At 44.8% G+C, this 15,549-nt stretch overlaps 1 protein-coding gene across 2 annotated transcripts in view; it reads right to left on the bottom strand.

Annotated features, from left to right (window-relative positions):
- ANKH (ANKH inorganic pyrophosphate transport regulator) overlaps window positions 1-12,876 on the bottom strand; it is a 115,875-nt gene extending 102,999 nt beyond the window's left edge. Inside the window, exon 1 of one of the 2 annotated variants that reach the window (XM_059694761.1) lies at window positions 12,386-12,876. In XM_059694761.1, the coding sequence (XP_059550744.1) occupies window positions 12,386-12,481 (96 nt within the window). In that variant the 5' untranslated portion in view covers window positions 12,482-12,876. The remainder of the gene's footprint in view (window positions 1-12,385) is intronic. The other variant, XM_059694760.1, reaches the window with a different exon arrangement.
- Window positions 12,877-15,549: the final 2,673 nt, after the last annotated feature.

Here is a 15,549-nt window from a genome sequence, read left to right as displayed (position 1 = left end):
ACCTCGGAGGAGCAGCCACGTGCACCTCAGAATGAGCAGGAACCTCTTCCCCTCTCCCTCTGCTCTGCCCCTTTCCTCTAAGGTGGCCTGTAAATAGCAAGGAGGCCAGGGTAGATGGAGGAAACCGTGGTCAGGGTGGTAGGAAAGAGAGAACATTTTCTCTTCCATCTTCCTAAATGTCACTAGCTCCCGTATCCCGAGAACATAGCCAACACCAAATCTCCTATGAGATGCTAAGCATGAGCCATCAGCCAGGAGAGCCAGGTTGCTCTAAAGAAGCTGACCTGGCACAGCTATTCAATTCATGCTTAAACTGGGCAAGATGCCTGGCCGCCGTGGCTCAGTGGTTGAGCATTGACCTATGAACCAGGAGGTCACGGTTCAATTCCCGGTCAGGGCACATGTCTGGGTTGCGGGCTCCATCCCCAGTGCAGGAGGCAGCCGATCAATGATCCTCTCATCATTGATGTTTCTATCTCTCTCCCTCTCCCTTCCTCTCTGAAATCAATAAAAATATATGTAAAAAAATAAATAAAGTAAGTAAGCAAGGTGACACCCCATGTGTCTAGAGCAGGCCTGGGCACCTAGAAAGGTCAGGACATTCTCCTCTCCCACATGTTCACTGGGAAGTTGTGGGAAGGAAACTCCTTGAGCCTCATTGAACTCATCACACACACACACACATACACACACACTCACACACTCACGCACGCACGCACGCACGCACGCACGCGCGCAGAGCATTTTCTCTGCCTTGAAACCTGCAGGGACAGGTATCTTCCCAGAAAAATGCAAGTAAAACTAACACAATCGTTTGCCTTCTGAGCTTATGCCTGACCTCACTCAGAGTACGTATTTGGTCCAAAACATGCTGAAACATATGGGAAAAAAATGAGTTAATGAAAAAATTCTTTTTTAATTTGATAAAATATACATATGTAAATAAAATTTATCATTTTAACCATTTTTAATATAGTTCAATGGCGTAAGTACATTCACATTATTGTGCAACCGTCATGGTTCAATTCTGGGTCAGGGCACAAGGCCGGGTTGTGGGCTCAATCCCCGGCGTGGGGTGTGCAGGAGGCAGCTGATCAACGATTCCCTCTCATCACTGATATTTCTTCTCTCTCTCCCTCTCTTTTCCTCTCTGAAATCAATAAAGGATATATATTTAAAAAAATAACTCCCCATTTTTTTCCTTCTCCCTAAAGCCTAGTAACTACTATTCTACTTTCTGGCCCTATGAATTTGACTACTCTAGGCACCCCAGACAAGTGGAAGCATATAATAGTTGTCCTTTTGTGTCTAGCTTATTTCATGTAGCATCATGCTGGAGCACACATCATAATTTCATTCCTTTTTAGGGTTGAATAAATGTTTATTGTATGTACAGGTCACGTTTTGTTTTATGATGTTAGCTTTCTAGGCAGACTTTTAATTTTAAGCATGCCTGAACTTCAAAATGATCAGCAGTTCATACAATTGAAGGATGTATGTCAATGGAAGAATTAAAAGCACCAAATAGTACAAATTAAGGAAAAAAATTATTTTACTCAAAGTCAAACTCTGAGTCTAGCTGCTTTAAATCCATGAAAATTCACAATCTTGAGCCCTATTTTGCGACGGGAAAGAATAACAGTGCTACACAGAGTAATAACATCAGTGACCCCCAATGCAGTTATCTGGGACCAAATGCCTGTTTGCCATTTTGCACAAGCAATTCAAAAGGCTCTCCACTCAGAACAGTGGCTGTGGCCAGGGGAGGGTGCGAGGGAACCTCCTGGGCTGATGGAAATGTCCCACACCTTCTTGATTGGGGTGTGGCTTCTGTACAGGTAGGCGTTGGGCATTTGTCAATACCTGTGGACCTGTATACATAAGATCTGTACATTTCACTGTATGTAAATTTTACTTTGATTTTTAAAGATGAGAGGAAAACAGCCCCCTCCCCTGAAAGAAGGCAGGTTGTGCCTAAAGGAAATTAGAGTAAATAAGAATGCTAGAAAAACTAAAGTGGTTCTGCAGGTTAGGCTCTGAGCTCACTGCCACCCTCTGCTTGAGGGACCCTTCGGTGGGTCTCCACCACCCCCTGGAAATAAGTCCTGGCCTCGGAAACACTGGTTTGTCTGGGGAAGTCTGGGGACTGCATGGTGGACAAACTGCAGACGGTGCCAGGAACCTGCCCTGGTTTGGTACACCGCCCACCAGGGGTGAGGCCAGGTGGCGAAACACCTAAAGGTGTGCGGCTGTGTGGGAGCAGAAAGCAGTACAACCTGACTGCACGCCGGGCTCCTGGTGAGGAAACGCTGAAAAGGGCGGGGCAAGGACCATACCCATCCCAGAAGAGAAACAAGGTCTCAGAACGGGCCAGGGAACCACGTCTGAGTGTGGAGTCTGGAGCCGAGACGCCAGACTCAGGCTGCGTGCAAGGTGTCCTTCCGGCTTCGGCACTGGCCAGGGTGAAAGTTACCTCTTATGTCTGTGGTTATTTGTTACTCTCCTCAGCTCAGTCTGTCTTCCTGGAATGTCAAGTTTAGGCTACGCATTGTGGGAGGCCTCTCTGCCCTAGTCATGGTGAATTTCCTGCCAAGCCATTTAAAGCTTCCAGACCGTCAGACAATTTTTTTCCCCCTTTTGTAATCTGCTGTTTTAGATTCTCCACACTACTACGTCCTTTTATTGAAATGCACGGCCCAGTGCATTGGGTTGCTGTGGAGCAGCATTCAAGAGCACACGGATTTCTTATGGGTCTAAAAAGCAGCTTTAAAAACAAAACACCCACATACCGAAGCCAAATTAGAAAGGGATAGTCAGGGACTCAAATACTTCCCTAGACTTAATGTTGTATTTTTAATAACATTAAAACATATCGGTGTGGACTCATTGAGGGAAGACAATAACCTGAGTGACCAGACTACTGATCCCGAAAGCTAGTCCTCCTTGGGTCTCAAAAAATAAGCTACCTTCACTTTTCCCTTGCTAGGAAAATTATATCCCCTTGGCCAACTTCTGCCCCTTCTTCTTGGCTCATCGTGCTCCTACTGATAAGACATTCTGCTTTTCAGCCATTTAATTCCAACTACATGCCCAGAAGAGCCTCACCTTTCTAGTCATCTTTGAAAGTTCTTATCCAGGGACCCCCACTTTGGCTTTTAAAATCCTCCCAGTCTGGAGTCAGCGTCTCCACTGCCAGACTCTGTCCAGGTGCTTTGATGGGTTACAGGCAACCTGCAGACACTGGCGGGGCATCGGAAGTGCGCTGGGAACGTGGGCTTGGAGGTGCATGGGGCTGCCTCTCACCTCCTTAAGCTCCAGGTTAAGGAGCCACACACACAGTCCCTCCTCCAGCCCTGAGGTTGGGGACAGAGACGTTGACACATGTCAATAAGAGGACTGCCGATTCATACCAGCAAACCCGTCTTTACAGAGAGGCAATCCTCTAACAGCGCCAAAGGTGTCCGACTCATTGAAAGCCTCACCATATCCACCTAGTCAGATCAAAACACCATAAAAAAATCTGAAACCAGCCAGGAACTGTGAGTTAACAAACCAAACTGTATTCCTGCCAACTAGAAATGAAGTTGGTCCATCTGTCTAGGGACCCCATGGCATTTCCTGAACCAGATGGGCAGCCTGTTCTTTGATAACTCTTTATTGAGGGCCGTGGTCGGCAAACTGCGGCTCGTGAGCCACATGCGGCTCTTTGGCCCCTTGAGTGTGGCTCTTCCTAAGCCTTAGGAGTACCCTAATTAAGTTAATAACAATGTACCTACCTATATAGTTTAAGTTTAAAAAATTTGGCTCTCAAAAGAAATTTCAATCATTGTACTATTGATATTTGGCTCTGTTGACTAATGAGTTTGCCGACCACTGATCTAGGGGGATAAGCACCCTCTTTGCCCTGACAAATAATCAAGTTTATGCCCCTTCTCAGATGGACTTAGAAAACACTTTCGGTCTGAAGAAGCAACCACATAGCAGAACCAGAAAGCGGGATGCATACGTCTTCTAGTTGACAGAGATAACTATTGTCTTTGTCATTTTCAGCTCATTTGTTCTCAGCATTGCCAGTGGTGTTTGGTTGCTGGAATAGCAGCTGAATGATTTCAACACCATGGAAATAGCAAAAATGAAGAACAAAATCTGGGTTTGTAGGGCTTGATAGGAAGTCGGCTACTTTACCTACCTTCTAACTATCTTTACCATCTCAGATGGGTGCTGTCCATTTAGAAGCAGAGGCTACAACCTCCAGATGAGAACTACGTCTAAACAGCTTGCCTCGACCACACTCTTGCTGCTCTACTGCAATCTCCGAGCACCTCGCCATATGCTATCATCAACTGCACTGTGCAATTACACATTCTGCCCCACAGTGCTGACTGCAAGTGTACATTTTCTTTTCTTTTCTTTTCTTTTCTTTTCTTTTCTTTTCTTTTCTTTTCTTTTCTTTTCTTTTCTTTTCTTTTCTTTCTTCTTTCTTCCTTTCTTCCTTCCTTCCTTCCTTCCTTCCTTCCTTCCTTCCTTCCTTCCTTCCTTCCTTCCTTCCTTCCTTCCTTCCTTTCTTTCTTTCTTTCTTTTTCTTTCCTCACCCGAGGATATTTCTCCATTGATTTTTAGAGAGAGTGGAAGAGAGAGGGAAAGACAAAGAGAAATATCCATGTGAGAGAAACACACTGATTGGTTGCCTCCTGCATGTGCCCTGACCAGGGCCCGGGCCAGGGAAGGAGCCTGCAATTGCAGTACATACCCTTGGCCAGAATCAAACCCAGGACCCTTTGGTCTACAGGCTGACGCTCTATCCACTGAGCAAACTGGCTAGGGCTCATGTATGTTTTCTTAACCCAGATCCAAGCAATTTGAGGGCAGGGGCTGTGTGAAATATGGCAACGCTTCTCTTGTGCTCAGGTCACGTCACTGTTGGTAACTCTAGAATCTCTCTAGAACAGAAACAAAATCCGCACAGGGTAGGAAGGCAAAAGGCACAGAGCATAGATGTTTTTTCCCAAAGGAGGCCTCCAAAATTAGTTGCTCTTCATATTTCATGGAATGCTAATGAAGTTTAGGTACCCAGAGCAAATCCAAAGCAGAAAATTAAAAAGCAAGTAGTCAACATGCATTAGCTACTTTTATTTTCTTCCTTCCTTCCTTCCTTCCTTCCTCCCTCCCTCCCTCCCTCCCTCCCTCCCTCCCTCCCTCCCCTTCTCTCTCTCTTTGTTTCTTTGTTTCTTTGTTTCTTTCTTTCTTTCTTTCTTTCTTTCTTTCTTTCTTTCTTTCTTTCTTTCTTTCTTTTCTACTTTCTTTCTAGTAAGACTACTAGAGGCCCGGTGCACAAAATTCATGCACTCGGGGTGGGGTCCTCAGCCTGGCCTGCGCCCTCTTACAGTCCAGGAGCCCTCATGGGATGTCTGACTGATGACTTAGAGAGCAGGCCTAAGCTGGCAATCGGACAGCCTTAATGCTGCCACAGCGGTGGGAGAGGCTCCTGCCACCGCAGCTGTGCTCGCCAGTCATGAGCCTGGCTTCTGGCTGAGTGGCACTCCCCCTGTGGGAACGCACTGACCACCAGGAGGCAGCTCCTGCATTGAGCGTCTGCCCCCTGGTGGTCAGTGCACATCATAGCGACTGGTCAACCGGTTGACTACCTGTCCCCTGGTGGTAAGTGCACATCATAGTGAGTGGTTGAGCAGCTTTAGCATATCATTAGCAAATTATGCTTTGATTGGTTGAATGGATGACCAGAAGACTGGACACTTAGCATATTAGGCTTTTATTATATAGAATTATTTTTACTTTATTGGTTGGTGCCAATATCACCTGCAGTGTATATCCAAAAATTGCCCAACACAACAACAGACATTCACAAATTACCAAAAAATATTTTATGTTACATTTTGTATATTATGTTTATTTAATAAGATAGAGAAATGTGCAACACAGATTTCCAGCAACAATAATTTTCATACTAAAAAAAGAAAAAAGCAATAATTTGCATTTTAAAGGATAAGCTTCAGCCCTAGCTGGTTTGGCTCAGTGAACAGAGTGTCAGCCTGCGGACTGAAGGGTCCCAGGTTTGATTCCGGTCAAGGGCATATGCCCAGGTTGCGAGCTCAATCCCCAGTGTGGGGTGTGCAGGAGGCAGCCGATCAATGATTCTCTCTCAACATTGAGGTTTCTATCTCTCTCTTCCTCTCTGAAATCAATAAAATATATTTTTTTAAAAAGGATAAGCTTCAGTTATCACATAGATAGTTCATACCCACATAAAATGGTTTTCTATATTTTTAATTCATCTCCACAGCAACTAATAGAATCACAGATGTTAAAAAAATTCCAGACTGATTTTTTTAAATGTAGACATCATCCAAGTCACTTAAGTATGTTACACCAGCAGTTTAATGAGATTTATTTATTCCAACACACATGGTCTCTTGTCCCCCCCACCCCCAAAAACACTCTGCCTCACTGCCTCAAACACACAAATGAGAGTGAAACGGCACAGAGACCAAATTATTTACCTCTAATACAAAACTGTCATGACTACAAAGTGCGACAGTAGCATAAATGATAGCACACAGAATACTTTAAAAACTGCTTTTAAAGAATTTGATATATTACTAGAAAGGGATTTAGATATTGTCTTGATGTGTGTGGTATTTGAATATTTGTGAAGGACATGCTTGGAAAGAAGTATTTTGACAAATTAATAGTTAGGTTGGTCATCAAACCACCTTGATAAATAAATGAGCAAATAGCCCTAGCTGGTTTGGCTCAGTGGATAGAGCATCAGCTTGCGGACTGAAAGGTCCCAGGTTCGATTCCAGTTATGGGCTCGATCCCTAGTAGGAGGCATGCAGGAGGCAGCCAATTGATGATACTCTCTCATCATTGATGCTTCTCTCTTTCCCTCTCCCTTCCTCTCTGAGATTAATAAAAATATATTTTAAAAAATAATAATAAATGAGCAAACAAACTAACCATAGGATTGATTATACCATTATGGCTCTAGGAACAGTCTGCGTTCCTAAGTACATCGAAAAAGATCCTTTAAATGTAGAAGTACATCTGCAGGGAACTGGGAAAAATGGTAGAGAAGTCTGTATCAATTGGATTAAGGAGGTCACTGTGTCCTTGACTAAATATGGACTGCCAGAGAGAGTGACCTCATTTTCTATGTATGAATGAGAAGCTGAAATAGGCAGCAAGTTATGCCAAGCAGAAAGCCCAAGGTTGTCAGAGAAAACATTATCACCTTATTACAAAAAAGAGGCTCACTGAAATTTTATATTATAAACATACAACCAAACAAACAATAACACCCCCCCCCCAAACTCACCATTTAAACAATAGGGGAATATACCACAAAGGAAATTACAGTATGCTTATATAATCAAATATTATGCTACTTAAAATTATACTTAAAGACTTTTTAAATATATGGGAAATGTATATATATATATTTAAATATATATGTGCATATATATATTTATATATTTATATTTATATATTTATATTATTTATAAATATATATTTATATATATATATATAAAAAATAAATATTTAATATGGAAATCCAGCTTTGCAAAAGATATGGAGGAAGGGAGAGAAACAGAGGAAGATCCTCAATTATGTTGGAGAAAGAAAAGATTGGGAGGAGATATCCAAAATGTTAAAGGACGGTTTTTTTTTCTTTAGAGCATATATAGTTATTTTTCCCTCTATACTTAACCAAACTTCAAACAGCATATATACCTTCTATAATTAGAAAAATAAAGATTATTTTGAAATTTATTCCATTAGTGTAGAATAAATTGGAAGGGGAAAGGTTTCCCCTTTACAGTCATTTAAAAACTTAGCTTTTAGCCCAGCTAGTGTGGCTCATGGGTGTCGACCTATGAACTAGGAGGTCACGGTTCAATTCCCGGTCAGGGCACATGTCCTGGTTTCAGGCTTGATCCCCAGTAGGGGGTGTGCAGGAGGCAGCTGATCAATGATTCTCTCATTGATGTTTCTATCTCTCTCCCTCTCCCTTCCTCTCTGAACTCAATAAAAATATATTTAAAAAAAATAATAAAAACTCCTGGGCCTATCTCAGTATGAGTGTAACTAGAGAAGGCAGAGAGCAGAATGGCTAAGGGCCAGGCAGATATAGGCGTGAACCCAGGTTCCGCCCTGCACTGCCTTCGTGATCTTGGACAAGTAACATGCCTGGGCCTCTCATTCTTTCCTCACACTGAACATGTATTCAGCTGTTGTAAGCACATATGAAGTGCTCAAAAACTGGAAGTAATTAGTACTTGTGATTATCAATCTATAAAAATAAGCACAAAATGATAATTCTAGATATACTGTAAGTATCATAAAGTATTCTACTCACCTACTGGGCTCTACAAATGTCATTTTACATTTTCCAATAATGAATATATTCACATTCGTTTCTATGGTCCCTAGGTTTAATATTATAAAGCAGGACATTCTATTCCATATAGTTTTTATTTTTAGTGTAGAATTCAACCTTCCCTCCTCCCTTAAATGATAGCCACCATCAAAACTGAAAATATGGTAATAGGTTTTGGTAGTCTTGTTAGAGTAAATAGCCCATAATATTTGGGTTCCTCCCTGATTGAGCTATGAAATTGCAGGGAAATCTACATACAATGCCGATAATGTTCATAGAGATTATCAGGACACTCTGGATAGATTGTTACAGGCTTCCTCACTAATAGCTGAGATACACTAATAGCTGAGATAATTAATGTGTAACTCCTATACACAATCACATATGTGCGGATTATTCAAATTTCAGTGGAATCTTTTATATAGCTGGATTTCCATTTTAAGAGTTCTGGCCTAGCCGGTGTGGCTCAGCAGTTGAGCGTTGACCTATGAATCTGGAGGTCACGGTTTGATTCCCTGTCAGGGCACATGCCTGGGTTGCAGGCTCGATCCCCAGCAGGGGCAGGAGGCAGCCGATTATTAATTCTCTCTCATCATTGATGTTTCTATCTCTCTTCCTCTCTCTTCCTCTCTGAAATCAATAAAAAATTTTTTTAAAGTTCTGCCCACATTTTCTACAGAAACCACAAAGCGAGATGTTTATAATCATAAAAACACCCTCTTCTAAGAAACATTTAAAATGATTTTACTATCCTTTTGTCCTGGACAAGTCAGAGACTTAAAAGCTGATGAGATGTTTTATTTTCTAATTTTGCATTTCTTAATTATCTCAAAGGCATGAGAACCAGGTGTTGTTTATGGATCTTTACACTCCCATGTCACCTCCATACTTTACGATTAGGCAATTACTGAAATATGAAATCACTGTTCACTCAGGCCGAGGCGTCATACACCCGCTCATTCTGAAAGAAGAATGGGAGAGATCTGCATGTGTCCCTCTGTCTAGAACCGTGGTTGGCAAACTGCGGCTCGTGAGCCACATGCGACTCTTTGGCCCCTTGAGTGTGGCTCTTCCTAAGCCTTAGGAGGACCCTAATTAAGTTAATAACAATGTACCTATCTATATAGTTTAAGTTTAAAAAATTTGGCTCTCAAAAGAAATTTCAGTCATTGTACTGTTGATATTTGGCTCTGTTGACTAATGAGTTTGCCAACCACTGGTCTAGAACTTAATAAAAATTCATGTCAAGAGCTGTATGTTTTCAAAGTTTAACATAGACCCACTTTTTGCAAATAGCTGCATTTCTCTTCATCTTTATTGTGCTTGAAAGCAGTTGGGATAAATGCCCTTGTATTCATTACCCACATATGAGCAGGTCATGCTTTAGCTCACACTATAATTCTTCCCTCATTTAAAATTAAGAAAAAATAAGCTCCGTTCTTCTCACCCTGCACATTTTGCAAAACAATTATCATCTGCTACTGGAAGGCAAAGCAAGGCTTTGGGAACCTATGGCTTTCTCCCCCGCATCTTTCCACCCCTAACTCTGATAAAATATCTCCACTTCCAGGCAGCCTTTCCCCTCCTAAAGATGCCGGCATTTAAGGGATAAGGACCTCAAATAACATCTGTTTGTTGATAAAACTTGCTTCTGTGCAAAAAGATAACTGTTCTAGTACGTTGCTTATGTCAGCCATGATGATGAGGTTAGCAATGTTGTAAAGATGAGTTTGAATTAGTAGATCCACTAGGGCAGTGGTTCTCAACCTTCTGGCCCTTTAAATACAGTTCCTCATGTTGTGACCCAACCATAAAATTATTTTTGTTGCTACTTCATAACTGTAATGTTGCTATTGTTTGAATCATAATGTAAATGTCTGATATGGAGGATGGTCTTAGGTGACCCCTGTGAAAGGGTCGTTCGACCACCGAAGGGGTCGCGACCCACAGGTTGAGAACCGCTGCACTAGGGTAAATCATCTATAATCATTTCTTATGTCTACCCACCTTTTTGTAACTCAGGAGATCCTTTCCCTTACCCTAAAATCAAATATTAGCCTTGTATTAAATCAAAGCAAATGGCCCAGTCAGCGTGGCTCAGTGATTGAGCATCGACCTATGAACCAGAAGGTCACGGTCCAATTCCTGGTCAGGGCACATGCCCGGGTTGTGGGCTCGATCCCCATTACGGGGCATGCAGGAGGCAGCTGATCAATGATTCTCTCTCATCATTAATGTTCCTATCTCTCTCTCCCTCTCCCTTCCTCTATGAAATCAATAAAAAGTATTTAAAAATAAAAATATTTTTTAAAAAATTAATAAAAATATTTTTTAAAAAATCAAAGCAAATGTGAGACAATGCTATGACATGCTTCAGGTCATTTATTCTGACAAAGAATACTCTTGTTTCCTCCAGTTATCCCTATATAATTCACACACACACACACACACACACACACACACACACACACTACAGTGCAGGGCGAAGCGATCAGGTGAGCATCCTTGTGCTGACAACCTTTGGAGAAGCTCCAAGAAAATAAGCCTTAATATAGTAAAAGGTTCAGGTGAACATACAGCACTTGACTCACCGTAAATGTGCCATGTAGTAAATGTGGGTCTAAAAGCCTTTCCACAGATGATAGGAAAAGCCCAAAGTCACCAGTGAATTATTCAAGAGGGTAAGGTGGGCAGGAAGAAGGTGGAGCAGCAGGGAAGTACTGAGGTGGTACTTGCAGGGCACAGAGGCAACAGAAAAGAGATCGTAGCTAATCAAAGGAAATTCCTGGGCTTCTAGACAAAGGTCTCTAGAGACTGTGCTACACTGCAGACACTTATCTGCAATAAAATTCGAAGTAAAAGTAGCTTACAATGTCACTAAGTATCAGGGAGCTTATAGAGTAGCAATCAATCAGAAGTTCTCAGCAAACAAATGCAAGCAGATATTCACCAAAAGGAGGTGCCATACCAACGCATTTCTGAAAAGAAAAGAAAACAACAACAACAACAAAAACCCCGGTTCTTTTTTTTTTTTTAAACACACCTAAAAGTTCATCAAAATAGGTACATTTTAAAAATAAAACATCCTCTGAAATGTCTTGACTTAAAAAGAACATAAATAAGGTGCTACGAAACACCCGGAGTGTTGCCCATTACACACGCTGGCCAGTTCCAACTCCTGCACATTAAGGTGGCATGTTCCTGCCCATCCCCTCCTCTCCCTGGCCTTGAAATGCAACGGCACCCCGCTGGGGCCCTGCGAGAAAACGGTCCCCACCGGCTAAGTGCAGAGCACCGATGCCTCGCTGCTGGGGAGCCTGCAGCGCCAGTTTTGCAATGACGCCACATGGAGACAAATGGTGAAAAACATGGAAAAGAAACAAGGACAAGAAAGCAACGAACAAAAATGTATCCCCCCTTTTAGCGGTGCAAGAAAAAACACTCTCCCCCCCCCAAATCCTAAACTAGAGATGACCAATGGTCGCTTGTCAGGACACACTGGGGACACCCCTAATCCATAGCTGGGCTGAAGACACAAATCTCCCCATCAGCCGCATCACCATCATCTCCAGCCCCGGATAAATAACAAACCCGCACCTGAACTACCAGAAACTACATTTTACTTACAGACCTACGGTTTACATAACCACAAATTACATAATACTCCTACTGTGCACGGAAAAACCCTTCTATAGGTGAAGCGTCAAACCCGCCTATCTTTTAACAATTTCCAGAGAGAGAGAGAGAGCTGGGAAACTCTGCTGAATAACTGGGGGAGGGGGAACGGACTGCTGGAAAAGTCATCCTTGACAGGCGGCAAACCCAACCAACTGTTCCGGGATAAAAAGCAACTCGGAGCAGGTGACTCCCATCTGCCCCCATCCCCTGGCCATAGGGCGCCCAAGGCCGCGGCAGAGCGAACCCAGAGCGGGGCGCGGGGCGCGGGCGGCGCTGCCAGTGCGGGGCGGGGGGCGCGGCGGGGCTTACCTGCTCCCCGAAGTCGATGGCTATGTTGGTGATGCCCAGGGGCACCAGGAACCGGATCAGGGGCCAGTAGTGCGTGAGCGCCGGGAATTTCACCATAGTCCCCACCGTGGGCTGACCCCACACACATCTGCCGCCGCGAAGAGACTGTGCCGGGAGGCTCAGGGCGCGCGGGCCGAGCGGGGCCTCGGGCGGAGGCGGCGGCGGCTCCTGGTCGCTGCTGCGGCGCCCTCTCCAAGCGCGGCGGCTCTAGCAGGAGATCCGCAAGCTCAAGTCCATCCCTGCTGCCCTCCCACACAACAAAGATCTGCCGGGGGAAAAAAGAGGAGGGACGGCGGCGGCGGCAGCAGCAGCAGCAGCAGAAGGCTCCGCTGACAGCGGCTCCATTATAAGCGCTCCGGGCCCGGAAATAAATAAATAACCGCGCGCACGAGGCGCCGCCGCCACCGCCGCCGCCGTGCGGAGGAAATCGGGGCGGGCGCGGAGGCGCGGACTCCGCAGGCAGCCGGAGGGTGGGAGGGTGGCGGGCTGGGGAGGAGGCCCGGCGGGCGGGAGGGAGGGAGGGCGGGCGGCTCCCTCCTTCCCTCCGCCGCCTTCGCGAGGCGCGGCCGCAGGGGGCGCTGCGCACGCACAGGCCGCGGGCAGCCGCCTCCCGGGCCACCCGCCAGCTGCCGCCTCCGCCGCGTCCCGGGGCGCGCGGGCTGGGACTCGCGGCAGTTCCCGCTGGCCCGGGGGTGGCGTCGCGCCCCGGAGCCCGAGGGCCGGGCGGGGGGAGACTGAGCAGCGGGGGCAGGAGGCGATCGGAGGCCGGAGGAAGGGGGAAGAGGGAAGGGGGAGGTCGGGCTCTGCATCCCGGTGCGGGGCTGGGGTCCCTGATCTGCGTGTGTGTGTGCCATCGGGGGCCAGTGACCGGAGGGAGCGGGTTTGGGCAGCGGGGACGTGCGGAGGCGCCTGCTCCGGGCCGGGGCTGTAGTCCGGTTCGGGCACACCCGGGCAAGTAGGGACCCGGAGAGACGAGGTGCCCCTGGGAGGCCCACTGCGCCTTTGGCCCCGGGGATGCGGGTCACCGTCGCCTCTGGACACACTGAGAAAGATGCTCAGGCTGGGCCGGCGCCCTGAAGGGCGTTCAGACCTGCCCCGGCACAGTTTGCTGACAGTGAGCCGAGATTCTTCCTGATGCAGCAAACAAAACAAAACAAAACAAAAACTAGAAAAGTCTGTCTCTTTTGAATAAACCAGGGGAAAGAAAGACAAATCTGTTTTATAATACTGTGGCTAAGGGATTTCAGAGCAGATAAGAGCCGTGCGGAGTGTTTTACGTAAACTAAAACTTCAGAGCCCTCTGACAGCAAAGCCAGCATCCGTCTCTGCACCCAGCGCACTGTGACGGGGTTTGAGGCCCTGATGAATGAGAAGAGCCTGGGAGGGCGGGATATATGGATAATCCCCGTGCCTTCGCTCAATTTTGTCCTTGAACCAAAAACTGCTAAAAAGGGGCGCGGGGGGGGGGAACTATTAAAAGAATGGGGGGGGGGGCGGGGAAGGAGAGCCTCGTGTATGGCCAGTTTCATGTGCAGTTGTCACCAAGGTCCCGGCACCTAGAAGGACCTGTGGCTGGTTTAATGACGAAGCCAGTCCTGTTTTGCACTCCCCCCACTACCACAAGCATCTTTTAACGTTTAGTTAGCATAATGAATTAAAGTAATTTATTATTAAAATAAAGTAAGTTTGCACCTAGGAATGTTACCTCACATTTAGCTTTGTACAGCTTGTGTCAATAGTGAACTTGAGACCTCAACGCCCTGGTTTCAGATGTTTCGCAATTATTTGGAAGTATTATACGTTTTCCATATTTCATGCCCTTTAAGAGACCTTTTTAAAACCCACACAGTGCGAACAAGGCCTTGAGAAAGAGGAAGCTAATTTACCTTGTGGCTCTGATGTAACCTCAAATTGCATCCTCGGTAATTAAAAAGAAATTTTGGTAATTATTTATTGTGTTACTATAAATGTGTCAAATAATTTATTGAAAAGACTGCCCAGCAAAACAGGAAGTTCTCATGTATCGGACTCTCCTGAGTAGAAAATTCCTGAAGGGTGTGTTTTAATATAGTCAAATCTCATTTTAAATATACTAAGAGAGCTTGCGATTAAAGGAATTCTCTGGGAAGGAGTTCTTTTCTAAAGCAAATATCACCTTACAGTTTATCCATTCTGTTAGTCTAGGTTTCTGTGGGCTCATTCTACCTAAAACAATCTAATTACACTGACCTTTGGCTAGAATGTGGGTTGGTGAGGTCCCGGATCAATCCTCATCAAGTGCAGTTTGCTTTGGCTGGTCCCTAGACAAGGACAGGACACACGGCTGCTGCTGGCTGATGCAAACACACACACCTGCGACCCAAAGGAGGAATGGGGAGAGTTCTAGTAAGTCAATGAAATATCATCGTCCCTGCTCGAGTATTCTGAAAATGTCTGTTTTTAATGAGCAATTTAAGAGCATCATCTTTGATTATGGCAAAGAGCACTTTTTTAGATTTGAAAGGCCTCAATTTTAATCACACTGTGGCAGTGTGTAAGTGAATGAGACATTTAGTTATTTTTTCTATCAAAGAGTCAAAATCATCTGGAGAGTATGATGCTAAGCGAAATAAGCCAGTCTGAAAAAGACAAGTACCACATGATCCCACTCGTATGTGGAGTCAAAGAAACAAAATAAACTGATGCACAAAATAGATCCAGAGACACTGAAACATGGAACAACAGTCAAATCTCAGAGGGGCGGGAGGGTGGATGGGTAGGAAGAGATTCAGCAAAGAACTTATATGCAAACTAGTATATGCATAACCCATGGACACAGACAATAGGGTGGTGAAGGCCTGAGCTGAGGCGGGGACAGGCTAGAAGAGGTCAATGGGGGAGGGGGGGGAGGAGAAATATGTAATACTTTTAACAATATTTAATTTAGAAAAGAAAAAGAAAAAACTATCAAAATCAGATAGATTTCTAGGGGAATTTTTGGTCTCTCTCTCTCTTCCTCTTTTTAACTTAATAGTTGTTTGAAAAGACAACTTCAGAATATAAGTGATGATAATTAATAGGAAGTTTTCTCTCTTACCCAGAACCCCAAGAAGCCATCCCAGTCACTTAAATTAGATTCAGAGGTT

The sequence above is a fragment of the Myotis daubentonii genome, chromosome 4 (assembly GCF_963259705.1).
Source record: "Myotis daubentonii chromosome 4, mMyoDau2.1, whole genome shotgun sequence".
Classification (NCBI taxonomy): domain Eukaryota; kingdom Metazoa; phylum Chordata; class Mammalia; order Chiroptera; family Vespertilionidae; genus Myotis; species Myotis daubentonii.
Note: the sequence above shows the minus strand (reverse complement) of the source record. Positions and strands in the feature narration are given on the sequence as shown.